General features: G+C 44.2%; 3 protein-coding genes across 8 annotated transcripts in view; 2 read left to right on the forward strand and 1 right to left on the reverse strand.

The window, feature by feature from the left end:
- The window catches only part of raph1b (Ras association (RalGDS/AF-6) and pleckstrin homology domains 1b), a 37,397-nt gene extending 32,651 nt beyond the window's left edge, over positions 1 to 4,746 (forward strand). For 4 of the 6 annotated variants that reach the window (XM_016678095.1, XM_016678096.1, XM_016678097.1 and 1 more), the window contains one exon: positions 66 to 4,746. In XM_016678095.1, the coding sequence (XP_016533581.1) occupies positions 66 to 2,447 (2,382 nt within the window). In that variant the 3' untranslated portion in view covers positions 2,448 to 4,746. The remainder of the gene's footprint in view (positions 1 to 65) is intronic. The other 2 variants (XM_007565321.2, XM_007565323.2) reach the window with 1 other exon arrangement.
- Positions 4,747 to 5,439: 693 nt separating this feature from the next.
- Positions 5,440 to 8,718, reverse strand: alg11 (ALG11 alpha-1,2-mannosyltransferase). The gene is made up of 5 exons (XM_007565324.2): positions 8,572 to 8,718; positions 7,757 to 7,978; positions 7,259 to 7,630; positions 6,623 to 7,185; positions 5,440 to 6,293 (listed from the first exon to the last, which is right to left on the reverse strand). The coding sequence occupies exons 1-5, from the start codon at positions 8,616 to 8,618 to the stop codon at positions 6,010 to 6,012; spliced, it is 1,488 nt and encodes a 495-aa protein (XP_007565386.1). The 5' UTR covers positions 8,619 to 8,718; the 3' UTR covers positions 5,440 to 6,009.
- Positions 8,719 to 8,784: 66 nt separating this feature from the next.
- cpb2 (carboxypeptidase B2 (plasma)) lies at positions 8,785 to 12,268 on the forward strand. The gene is made up of 11 exons (XM_007565325.2): positions 8,785 to 9,036; positions 9,333 to 9,408; positions 9,498 to 9,622; positions 9,696 to 9,804; positions 9,879 to 9,980; positions 10,367 to 10,471; positions 10,565 to 10,675; positions 11,182 to 11,272; positions 11,380 to 11,582; positions 11,670 to 11,754; positions 11,826 to 12,268. The coding sequence occupies exons 1-11, from the start codon at positions 8,960 to 8,962 to the stop codon at positions 12,047 to 12,049; spliced, it is 1,308 nt and encodes a 435-aa protein (XP_007565387.1). The 5' UTR covers positions 8,785 to 8,959; the 3' UTR covers positions 12,050 to 12,268.
- The last annotated feature ends 512 nt before the right edge of the window (positions 12,269 to 12,780 follow it).

Consider the following 12,780-nt stretch of genomic DNA (forward strand, 5'->3'; position numbering starts at 1 on the left):
AGACATGAAAATGCATGTTAAATAAGAGATTGTGATTTATTTATTTATTGCTTATATTTGCTCAGCAGACCAGGATGGAGGCGTCGCGTGGATCGACGCATTCCTCCCACAGCCACCGGCATCACAGCCAGCATTCAGTGGACCACCCCATCCTCACTCCCCCTCCGCAGCAGCAGCAGCACCACCCACCTCAGCCATCTTTAACGCAACAACCGACAGTGATCCAACCACATCAGCCTCCGTCACCTCCCCAGATGCTGCCACCTCCACCCCCAGAGATGGTACAACCTCCACCTCCGCCACCCAAGTCTCCAGATCCACAGCCCAGCATTAGTTACGATCAGCAGGAACCAGCTGCTGCTCCCAGTCCACCCCCACCCCCTCCACCACCACCCCCTCCGCCTCCTCCACTGCCTCCAGTGCAAATAGTGTCGCACCACTCGCCGGCCCCCACCATGTACAAGTACAGCACCATCACCCGGCTGCAGAACCAGAAGACTTCTCTCAAGCTACCGGCGACGGCTAAGCAAGTCCTGCCTCCACCTCCGACGCCACCTGCGCAGGCCATCAAGCCCAACGTAAATCACATTGCTGCAAGGACCAACGTCCCACCTCCTCCTCCGCCTCCTCCTCCACCTCCGCCATCAATGCCAATCCCGGGGTCCGCAATGGCAGTTTTGCGATTTGGCCCTTTCAACTCGGCTGCTCCTCCTTCCTTCATCCCACCGCCTCCTGCGCTGCACGCCAGCAACATGACGTTTCCTCCTCCTCCGCCTCTGCCTCCACCTGTTGCACCAACCCCCATGAGACAGACAGTTCACACCAATGGGCTGAAGCAGGCGCTAAAGGAGCAGTTTCCCAGTCCACCACGAGAACTGCTGTCTCACAACGGAGATCTTGAGGACTCCCCACCGCCTGCTCCAGCACCACCACCACCACCTCCTCCGCCTCCACCACCGCCCCCACCTCCTCCTCCGCCACCCCAACAGTGCCCAATACCAGCACAGTTTCCACCTCCTCCCGGACCCCCCCGAGCTCCACCCAAAACCTTCACTCCTGGTTTTATGCCTCACACTGCACCCAAACCCATGTCCCCAGTATCACCATTCCCTCCTGCGCCAACTCCACCACCTCCGCCCCCACCACCTCCACCCCCTCCTGCACCTTCTCACCTAAAGAAGCAGCTTAGCCTCCAGCAGGGTCACACCCATCCTCCGCCTACCCTTCCCAAGCAGCACAGCCTGACTAAAACACTGAGCGTTTCCGCGGGAGCTGCACCTACCATGTCTTTGGTGAAGCAGTTGGCAAGTCAGTTTCCAGGAGCTTCATCCCAAGTCAACCATGCCGAGTACCCTAAAGCCCCACTCTCCCCACCAGCTGTGAAAACGAAACCAAAATGGCATCCTGGCGGTAACCAACAGCTGCCGTCTCCAGAGTTCCCCCCTCCTCCAGCAGAGAGCAACAACAGCTTCCCTGCGCCGCCGCCTCCGTCTCCTCCTCCAGCACCCATCACTGGCCCAACGCCACCACCCCCGCCACTTCCCTCTGGAAACATGGGCTCTCCATTGAGGAGATCGCCGTCTGGCTCCTCCAGTTTCGGTGGTAAGAAGCCCCCTCCAGCCCCTCAGAGGAACTCCAGCATTAAGGCTAACTCATCAGCCTCTTACGAGGAATCCAGGAGGAATTTGCTCAGCAAGTTTGCTCCCCAGGGCAATAGCACCCCTTCTTCCCCATGTCCCGTCTCCTCCTCCATTGGCTCTCCTTCAAAGGACCCTTCAAATGGGCCTCCTGCACCTCCTAAACCAGGAAAGCTCAACCTGTCTAACCTACCTTTGGCGCTTCAAGCTAAAGTAAGCCAGGCAAAACAGACAGGTGGTGACTTTCCGTCTCCTCCACCCGAGTGCGCCTACTTTCCACCTCCCCCCCCTGTCTCTGAGCTTTTCCCTCCTCCACCGCCTCCAGGCAATGATGTCCCGAGGGTAGCCGTGGTAAACCCTCAACCCCAAGCTCCCCCTCCTCCGCCGCCTGTCTCCCTTGTTAGTAACTCAATATGGGCAAAGAACTCCCTAAAAAAGACTCCTCCGCCCACCCTAGGGCGGCGAAGCAACACTACCCCAGAACCGCCTGGGATATCTCCACCGCCGCCCACATCTCCAAAGGGTAGCTCAGGTCAGCCCAACTTCCTGGCGGATCTCAGTCAGACTTTGAAACGCAAGTCGGTGGGTCGCCAGGCTCCAGGCCTCCCCGGCAAACTGGACCCAGCGGGGACCATGGATGACATGGCGCTGCCTCCGCCGCCCCCGGAGCTGCTACTGGACCAGGGGAAGCAGAGCAACGGAGGAAACGACGGCTATATGTCCGGAAACATCTCAGGCTATGCAACGCTGCGAAAAGGACCACCACCCGCACCGCCCAAACGCGGGGACGCAACCAAACTTACCGGATAACGTCAAACTCTGAGATCAGGATACAACGCAGCTGGCTGAACAGACGTTATTACCTAAATGGATATGAAATCCTGAACTTCTTAAATTCTCTTGTGATCATTGATGAATTGGTGATCTTGTATATACAAAAAGCCAAATCCGACCACCGAATCCAAACAGTGCATTTTGTAAAACAGTACCAAGACTGTTAAGACTGGACCAGGTAAGTATGAAGGATCCAGGTCTGAGCCAAATCATGTTTGCTTTCCTTTTTTTTTTTTTTTTAAATTCTCATAAAGCTATGCCACGTACTTGACTCAAACAGAGAAACGGATCGGAACCACATGTTTCTGCTTTGACCACTGCATGAACCACATGTGATAACAAGCTGGAGTTGTCCTGGGTTGAGTGTCTGTCTCTTTGTGTATGAATGAGAGGGAAACATGCATTGTCTGCATGCATGATTACATATATTGGTGAAGTAGTTGATCATTAAGGAAGGCTGCCATGTTTTCTTTTGTATGAAATAATTTAAAGACTGATGAATTTAACATTGTTTTGTTTTTTTTGTTTAACGCTGGCCAACAAATTTTGTCTAAACCGGAGAAAGGTTTGGTCACTACGGCATGTTGGATTGAGGCGAATAAACACAAGAAGGAAGAGATTCTGCTACACTAATGAATCAACAAAAAAAATTGGTAAAAATTCAGTTTCTCAGAAAATTTGAATGTTACATAAGACAAATAAGAGAAGGATTTTAATACAGAAATATTATGCTGAGCATCTCCACAAGGGTGATCCACAAATGCTAAAGGAGTTTGCTCTATCCAAAGATTTTTAAAGGAAAGTTGAGTTCTGCTATGTTCAAATCCAAAATCAGCACAGTGGTACTTCATGCTTCTCTAAGTTAGTTTTAATTTCAAGCAGGACTTTGCGCCACTCGAACTCCCTTGACGTAAAACCGAATGGAGATTCTGTGGAGTTCTATCAAGAGGAAAATGAGTTAGTGGTCATTATCAAATCAATCTTTACTTCCTTACCTCATGAAAAAAGGAGTCCCAATCACAGATTGAAGTCTTACGTAGCAGTACGCTAACATTTCTGAATTAAAACTTCTTTTTATTGCTTTTATGTAACATTTCTGCAACCTACATTTTGGGGTTTAAGCCATAAGCAAAATGAACAAAAATAGATACTTTTTTTTGTGTAATTTCACTTTCTGAACTTACTGAAGTAAGCTTTTGGATGGTATTCTAATGCACTCAGATGCACCTGTAGTATCTGCAGAACCTTCTCAGTTCAAAATTCATTGATCTTTTTACAAAAATGCAAATGTAAAGGAAGCCTCATTATGAACATCTTGGAAAAACTTTATTATTATTTAATGCAAAATTAGGAGGAACTGTGTTTAAATGGAGGTGGAGGCCCGTTCCTTGAGTTCCTTGTATGTTGGCTTGATTTTTTTTTTTTTTTCTTGATTTCACCACTGGTTCCCAGCGCCTTTTGAAATCAGGAATACAAACTGGAAATCTCATCTTAGTACACACTGAAGGAGACGTATTCGCCTGGTTAATGTACAGAGCATTACACCGTGTATTTAATAACCCACCATCAGACTTGCATTAGACCGATTGTGCTTTGAATCCCGTATTGTTTCTTCATGGTGCCATTGCTGCTTAAGCCGACGGCGCACAAGGACAACAGTGCCTAGAAAGCGGAGCATGAAGGGGTTTCCTTGCCTTGCAGCAGTACTTTTTTTTTTTTTTCCGGGTTCTTGTGCTGTCCATGAAGTCCCCCATTCCCCATGTGTCCTTTTGTGCCATGATGACATATCGGTAATATTTCCACATAATTTAACTGGTGTTTAAAGCAGAGGGAGTTCGTGTCGGCTTCCCTGCAGGTTGCTTCCGCTGAAGGACTTCAACATGCTTCTCATTTGTCCGAGTCGGCATATCTTAAACCACCTTGACGGGACGTTTGCTAGAGTGCAGTTTGTAAACTATTAATGTGGTAAAGTGTGAAGTAAAGGCAAAGAAGGTTGAAGTCGATGTTTCCTCTTGCATATAAACTGAAAATCCCAATATACATGTTCAAACCAGACCTCAACCCCGTCTCAGAGTCCTTATTTGTTCGCATCTCTTGGGGTTTGGTGTTGGCTGGAAATACAGGGCTACTCCGCCCTCTAGTGGTCACATTTTACTCTACACCCTGTGGATGAGATGGCTTATTATTGTAATTCCAGCTACACAGTCCTGAAAATCGAATTTAATATGACATGAAAAAGTTTTATGATGTGTGCAACAATAAAATGTAGAAAATATCCTTTTTTTTTTGCATTAACCCATCAACAGAGGAGGTAATTGTAGTACTCGTTTTCCTTCTGTGTAAATATTAGTTTTAATTAATTCTGGCTCAACAACACTTGTAATGTTTTCTGCTATATGTCTGTTTTTACCTATTAGATTCTGTCTCATTACTGCATAGAGATCATTCAAATAGTGTAGAAATGAATCTAAATTAACTTCCAGGGTTGTAGGATTATCGTATTTATGTTTAGCAATTATATTAGTAATTTCTGTAAAATAAATATGAAACCACCCTTAAAAATCAGTTGTTTCTAGAGGATACTTTATTTTTTCCAAAGCAAAACTAAATGTTATATTATCCAAATATCCAGAATTGTTGATGGTAAGACTGTAGGCAGAAAAGATCTCCAGTAACAGTCAATCTTGCAACAAATATAAAGGCCTCTGACTGAAGACTGTTGCTGGATGACATGCCGACAATTCAAATCGGGAAGCCGAGACGATATTTCCCAGCAACGTCCTGGATGACGCCTTCAGCGTCACCAAGAAACGCTTATCCACCTCATTTGCTTTTGCCGCTCCTCTTTAAGTCTGTCTGGGTTATATGATTAGAAAGAGAGTTCAGAGTTCCAACAGAGGTTGGAGAATGTAAAAAGTATATAATCCTGTGAAAGATGAACCTCTTTCCAGAAAGAACAAACCATTCAGAGAGAATCAGCTACTTTATAATCAACACAAACTGTGTAAATTGCTTTACTGTTTTACAGATGCCTTGGAATATTTTTTTTCTACAATGTACTCAAATTAAAATAAACGGGGCAAAACAAAAAGGCAAAACTAAACATACTAAAGCTAGTTCCAGTGCATTGTTTACTACAATTCAAGATCTCCTTTTAAACTGATACATGAACATAAAATCCTAATGCACACGGTATCTTTGTTTTATTCACATTTAATATTAATAGACAGAAATATTTTTTTGTAAACAATTACATGAACCCTCTTTTTCCAGGTTTTAAAATCAAGGGTAAATTGTTCCCGCTGAGAATTTTACAAAATGTACACTACAGACGAAAACGTCAAACATCACACTGCAGCTCCTTATGCACCTAAATACCTCACTGCAACAAAACGGTTTCAATTCAAGACACGTTTTCTACACGAGACAAGAGATTTAATTGTGTTTGACACAAGTCCTGCATGAAGCCACGAGTGCATTAAGGTGAAGGTGCCTCAGCTGGGACATTTAAAAAAAAACAACAAAAAACGAAAGCTGGTCATCGCTCCAGTGTTCCCATCAGAGGCTCCATGGCTGCCAGGAAGCAGGCTTCAAACTCCTGATCCGAGAAGCGTGCCACCGACTGCCGTGCATTGCGTCTGATCTGCAGGCGGCTGTCAGGCGGCAGAGCCAGGATCTTCTCTATGGCTTCTGCGTAACTGTCCTCATCTTCTGCCAGGAATCCGGTTTGACCCCCGTCGAAAGGTCTGACGATGTCCAGTTTCGGACCCCCCGACTTGTGAGCCAGGATGACCTTCCCTGCTGCCATGCACTCCACAACGCCTAGAAGAGAAAACAGTAAGCGCACGCTGGCCAGCACAAACCTAGCTATATTTTAGCAGCTAGTTTACTAGTAGCCACAACTGCCTCCCTCAAATGCAGTGAAGATGTGTGTGCAACTCACATTTTGGCATAACAGTAAAGATTAAATAGTCCTGGCACAACAAAATATAAGACTTGCGATTAACAGACTAGCAGCCAAATTATTATTTTTAATGAATTTAATACTTTTAAGGCATTCATTTTAGATGCACGATATTGAGGCCTTTTGAGGACGTGCTGACATTTTGCATGATCACTTTGAAGACGGTGATCAAAATTTTATTTTTTACCTATTCCGAAGTGTTCGTTCCACATGGTGTGAAGACCAATGGTGGCTTCGCTCATCTGCCTTTTCAGCTCCTCGAAAGATACGTTCAGTTTAAATTCCACCCGGTCTGCGACGCCCAGCTCTTGGCAGAGTCCCCGGAGCATCAGAACTCTGTCTTCATCTTCCTGGTTCCTGCATCCGCCTATCAGGACGAGCTTCAAGCCCTCCCTGACGCCCGACCTCTCCCTCCTCTCCAAAACCTTCTTAAAGGCCCCAATCTGCAGCCGGTGATCCTTCTCTGGCCTGAACTGGCCGACGGAAACGATGGAGTGGCACCTCCTGTCCCCGTCCTCCTCCAGTGGGATGTCCAGGAAGGCGCTGACGTCGCAGGGCGGGTACACCACGCTGGTGCGGTTGGGGGAGCGCCACAGAGACAGGATGTGATCGAGGGTCCAGGAGGAGTTGACCATGATGACGTCGCTGCAGGAGCCGGCCATCCCGTAGAGAACGGCGAAGAGGCAGTAGTAGACCAACTTAAAGGCGCTCAGGAACAGACTGTTTGAGATGAAGTCTGGGTTGTTGAACCTGAGACAATCGCACTTTGTTAGCCGAGTGCATAGAAAGCAGCATCAGTTTGGCAAAAGCAGGTAGGCATTACCTTGGGTTCCTCTCCCTCACCACAGACAGCATGTCAGTGCTGATGGTGGGATAGTGAACGTAGCTCCCAACGCTGCAGCCTCCCAGGTAGCGAAACAGCGGCAGGGTGAAGGCGTAACCCATGGAGTCAATGTAAAGGTCCGGGACCAGTTCGGTCAGGGCCTCCCATCCCAGGAAGATGGACCCCACGCTCTGTCCCAGCAGGGTGAAGTGTGGAAACAGAGCGGGCTCCACCAGGACCCGGTGCTGCAGGAAGACGAAGCGGACCGGCCGCGGCAGCACAATGTCGAAGCGCTGTCGGGCTCCCTCCAGGATCTGCTGGCCCGTCACGCCCAGGTCCCCGGTGTACACCACAAAGTTGACGTCCGCGTATCTGCAAACAGCCGGGTTGCGTTAAATGCTAAGGGCAACGTTCATGAAATAAAAACACAGAATTCAGCACTATTTTCTTTACATTTTATCCCACTGAACAACTATATCTTTTAAATTTCTATGCTACCTGCTTTGTAGAGCCCTGATAGCACACCAGAGCACCCTCTCTCCCCCGCCACCAGCGTTGCAGTAAGGGTGGAAAAACGCCACCGTGGGACGACCTTCCCGTGCCCGCCGAGCATTCCTGCTGCTCTGCAGCCAGAGACGGACGGCCAGCACCAGCAGGACGAGGACAGCGACCAGCAGCACGCACAGAAGCAGCAGCGGGAGCAGCAACTTCCACAGCAACCTGAAACAAAGACATGCACTGTGTGTTTGGCTCATCTTTGTTTGTACTGCACTGGATGGAGAGTGGTTTACAGGAAGAGAGAAATCTGCAAAATTGGCACAAAAAGGTCTGAAAATATCCATCCAGTCCAAAGTTTCATAAAGAAAAAATAAAAATTTGTTTTGCAGCTGTATGTTGTAATTGTTTTTATCAGACAGAAGACTATACACTCGTCTGCAGCTAGTATTGAGCAAGCTCTGCACTGGTGGCAACACGATTCTGTTCAAAACTCATTTATCATTTAAGGCTATTCCTTCACCATTTAAATCAACACAGAAACACTGTCAGAGTTCTGGGGCATAACTTTACATCAGGGATACAAAACTAGCATTTTAACGGATAGATTTCACGAATTAAAAGCTTGCATATTTTTACAATTGGAATGGATTAAATAGACTAATGTAATGATGCGTAGAAACACAAACAATATCAATATTTTTACTGTTTTTCCCCATTATATTTTCTGCACAAAGTGAAACGGGAACCAGCATAGTTCATATTTAAATTCATAATTATTTTTATCCTCCGGTTTTAGCCGTTTGTTTGCATCTTACCTCGTTATTTCACACAAATACAACACCAGCTGATCGTGAGCCGACATCTTTGCGTCAGCCCCGGTCCGTGCGTCACAACCTCTTCATCTCTGCTCCCCTCATTGGGTTAGCTGTCTGGCGCCACCAACAGGCGAGGTGGTATCACTGCGTCAGCGCTTCAGCGTGAACTAAGATGAAAACTAAAAAAATGCGTGGATTATTTTACATATATTCAGATTACATGGCTTTATATGACACCTGGTTAATAACTAATTAAATAATACTGCTTCTGCTGATCTCTGCCCTGCTCGTTGTTTTCTCAAAGGTAAAGTTTACTTGAACAAACAACAGCTTCAATCAATAGTTTTGTACCTACCCCCACAGTTTGGACAGAGCTTGGACATTCATCATGACGACTCTTTGGGTGTTGTTTATTTTTTTAAATTTCGACCTGCTTCTAAAGACAGGACAATGCACAAAAACACGGTAAGTGGCTTTAGTTGATCTCGATTTTAAAAATGTATGCATTTTATTTCTGCAAGCCGTAGAAAATAACGCTTTGTCAGACATGAACATTCTTATGTAAACATAAGGAGCAATTGTGAGTTATATACATTCCTGCCAAAGTATTACAATTTAACTCTGCTTTTGTGTTTTTGGCACACTTCAATGCCATAGATCATCAAGCAAATGTTATTATCAGACAACTATAACCTGAGTAAATGTGAAATCCATGTTTAAGTTGATGTTTTTTTTTGTTTGTTTTTTTACATTTATTTCAGTGGCCAAGTTTTATCAATCACCCCTACGACTCAAGAACAAGTGGAGATTTTGAAGAATGTGTCCACCCAGTATGAGGTAGCACTGTTCTCATCTTTACTACCGTTGACTTGCCTCTTGAGGTTATTTTCTTTCAGTAGACGACAACGTTGGACATTTTCTCTCAGACAGGTTTATGGCAGCCCGTTTCACCTCACAATATCAAAGAGCTAAAACAAGTCCACCTCTACCTTCCTGGGAACAGCTCCGAGACGGTCAAGAACCTGCTGCAGAGACACAACATTGCACACGAGTATGTGGCTCCTATTGTAAAGCACAGCTGCTTGTTTGTGCCACATTTGACCGTGTTGAAACCTTCATTGTAGAGTGATGCTGCCCAATGCTGATGAGATCATTGAAATGCAGATGAGGAACGACTCCGGCGACCCAAGAAGTGGCTCCACGTTTTACTACAGATACCACACTTTAGAGGATGTGAGACTCTGTGGGAGATCCTAACTCAGTATTTTATTTATTTTTCTTTTAATAACTGTGCTATTCTGTTGTAGATCTATGACTGGATTAACAGAACAGCCAATGACTATCCGGACAAAGTTAAAGCTATTCTTGTTGGCTCCTCGTATGAGAAAAGGCCACTGTATGCTTTAAAGGTAAACCTTTAGATATAAGGTTAAAACATGATGAAACCACTAAAAACCCAACGTTTAATTTGACTATAAGCGTTGTTTTTTCAGTCTACTAAGCCTTTTCCTTTTATATTTTGTGTGATACATGCAGAGAGAGTTTTAGGGGTGGAAGTAACTGTTTCCATGGAGATTTAATTAAAAGCTAGTTATTAGATGTGCTCAATTTAACAGTTAAATAAAATTTTCATTGTGAGATGAAGCTACAGCCATAGAAGTTAAACCTTTTTTTTTTTTTAATTCTTAACACATCTTTACAAAGCGGTGCATTTAAGAGCACAGGGTTCCATATCTGTAATAATTTGAAGTGAGTCTGAGACGTCTGGAACTAATGTCGCACTTTTGCCTTTCAGCTGTCTCTAAATAACAGACCAAACAAGAAAGCCATGTGGATCGACTGTGGGATCCATGCGAGAGAGTGGATCTCTCCTGCTTTCTGCTTGTTTTTCGTCCACTACGTGAGCACGCTTTATTTACAATTCCCCCCTCGAAAACTATCTGACTGTTTTTGTTCCAGAGTTCTGAAAGCCGGCTGCTCTTTTCCTTCACAGTCGCTGTCATTTTACAACGTGAACACTGAAATGACTCAGATCCTGGACAACATGGACTTCTACGTCCTGCCCGTCATGAACCCAGACGGTTACAAATACACCTGGACAAACGTAAGAACATCTGGAACACGTATTGTTTGCTGAGTCTCCTAAACGGTTTGTAGTAAACTGTTTGTTTCTTTAGTTTTTATTCTTCAGTAAAGCTCAAATTTTTAGTGTGACAGATTCACCCACCTGAGCACTGGGTCGTTGCAGCCCCTCCAGAGTTTTGCAATTCATGCTTAGTTTGTACGTTTGAGTCTTTCGTGACAGTAAATTAGATCTCTTCAACAATGTTTTCTGTTTTTTAATAGTCTCTTTATCATTGCTTTACTCTTTTTAAATGTATTCTGTGTCCAGTTAGCCCTCTTTCTGAACCTTTGATAAACATTTTATTTAATGTTTTTGTTGTGACTTTATTCATTCTTATGGAATATTTTCTTTTACCTTCAACCATTGTGTGCTTTCCTGATTTTTCCACATTATTTATTGTGATTTAGGATGTAGTTGCATCACGTGTCTCTGGGGTGACTTTATCTTTGAGAATGCCTGAGAATTTGTGTGATTTGTTTTTTCAGAGAAGAATGTGGAGGAAGAACCGTTCCCCCCAAAAGGGTACGTCCTGCATCGGAGTTGACCTGAACAGAAACTTTGATGCCAACTGGTGCAGTAAGTTCAGAAAAATTCAAATCCCTCTCATGTTTTACAAATGTAAAAAAAAAAAAAAAAAAAAAAGAACACATTATTTATTCAGTTTGATCATCTGTTTCATTCAGCAACAGGAGCCTCTTCCAATCCCTGCGACGAAACCTACTGCGGCTCCTTCCCTGAATCGGAGCCAGAGTCTCAGGCTGTCGCCAACTTCCTGCGCAGCCACAAGGAATCCATTCAGATCTACCTGAGCATCCACTCCTACTCTCAGATGCTCATCATCCCGTATTCCTGCTCCATGGATGAAGCCGAGAATCACAGTGAACTGGTCTGATTCATTTATTTCAGCTGAAATATAAAGTTCCCAAAATCCTGAAACCATATGGATTTTTTTTCTCTTTTTTTTTTTTTATAGTATGAAATGGTCAAAACAGCTGCAGATGAAATCAGGAGATATTACAGAAACACCTACACATATGGAGCAGGAGCACACATAATTTGTAAGGAATATTTATTTGTTGATCTTTGACTTGCTGAAGGCACATATTACCTTTACCTTTTCTGTCTGCAGACCTGGCTCCCGGTGGCTCTGATGACTGGGCGTATAATCTCGGCATTAAATATTCCTTCACTTTTGAGCTCCAGGATCGTGGCAGATATGGCTTCCTGCTGCCGCCATCCCACATTCAGGGCGCTTGCAATGAAGCTCTGCTTGCGGTGAAGACCATTGTTTTGAAGGTCATGGAGAAACCCCAAGCTTCAATGGGTTCCCGTCAAGCTGGACCTGCAGCTTGAGTTGTGAATTTAAATTGTTTCAGGAGTTTTTGAGTTACACCTTCTGTCACTGAATATGCTGAAGCATCACAACATTAGCCAAAATGTACAAAAGCGGTGGAAAATGTTTCTATCTATAGAAAGAAGTGTCGCCAGATGTGAGGAATTCAAACCTATTTCACAATAATGGATAAAAATATGACACAATTGCAAGTAAATAAATAAATGTAACTCATTGAAGTTTGTTTTCTCCTCTTTTTAAATGCAATTTTATTATCTTTTATATGCATACATGACTTTATGGTGGATGGGTCTACTGGTCCCCTGTTCAGTGGTGCCACTGTTGATCAGCAGCTTGTTTTTCATGAAAAATTAAAAAAAAATAATAATGTGTACATTTTTTTAACAATAAATTACATTTATTTATAGAGTAATAAACCTAAATTGAATTTCTTGGAAATTTTGAGAAATTTTCTGTGGGATTTTTAATAAACATGTTATGATTTTTGCTTTGTCGGTTGTTCAACACTCATTGATACAAAGGGGGTCGTTTCTGAGAAAGCTTTCTGAAGTGCTGCATCAAAACAAAAATGGTAAGTTGAGTGGAAGGTAAAATTGCGGTTGAAAAAGGTGCACAAATTATAGAGATAGCCGCAGTCACTCGGAGATTAAAGTCAGGATTTTTAGATTGAAGCCGGAATTTCTATTTCTTGTTCTAAGAATTCAGATTTAAATCTTAGAAATGACTTTTT

The sequence above is a fragment of the Poecilia formosa genome, unplaced genomic scaffold, assembly GCF_000485575.1.
Source record: "Poecilia formosa unplaced genomic scaffold, Poecilia_formosa-5.1.2 Scaffold174, whole genome shotgun sequence".
NCBI classification, from domain to species: Eukaryota; Metazoa; Chordata; class Actinopteri; order Cyprinodontiformes; family Poeciliidae; genus Poecilia; species Poecilia formosa.

Bases quoted from the DNA above. Each gene is read 5' to 3' on its own strand.
- alg11 (XM_007565324.2), bottom strand. From the start codon at position 8,618: ATGTCGGCTCACGATCAGCTGGTGTTGTATTTGTGTGAAATAACGAG. The intron at 7,631-7,756 runs GTAGCATAGAAA...GGCTGTTTGCAG, and splicing joins ATCAGGGCTCTACAAAGCAG to ATACGCGGACGTCAACTTTG. The intron at 7,186-7,258 runs GTAATGCCTACC...CGATTGTCTCAG, and splicing joins GTGAGGGAGAGGAACCCAAG to GTTCAACAACCCAGACTTCA.
- cpb2 (XM_007565325.2), top strand. From the start codon at position 8,960: ATGACGACTCTTTGGGTGTTGTTTATTTTTTTAAATTTCGACCTGCTT. The intron at 9,037-9,332 runs GTAAGTGGCTTT...CATTTATTTCAG, and splicing joins GGACAATGCACAAAAACACG to TGGCCAAGTTTTATCAATCA. The intron at 11,583-11,669 runs GTCTGATTCATT...TTTTTTTTATAG, and splicing joins CCGAGAATCACAGTGAACTG to TATGAAATGGTCAAAACAGC.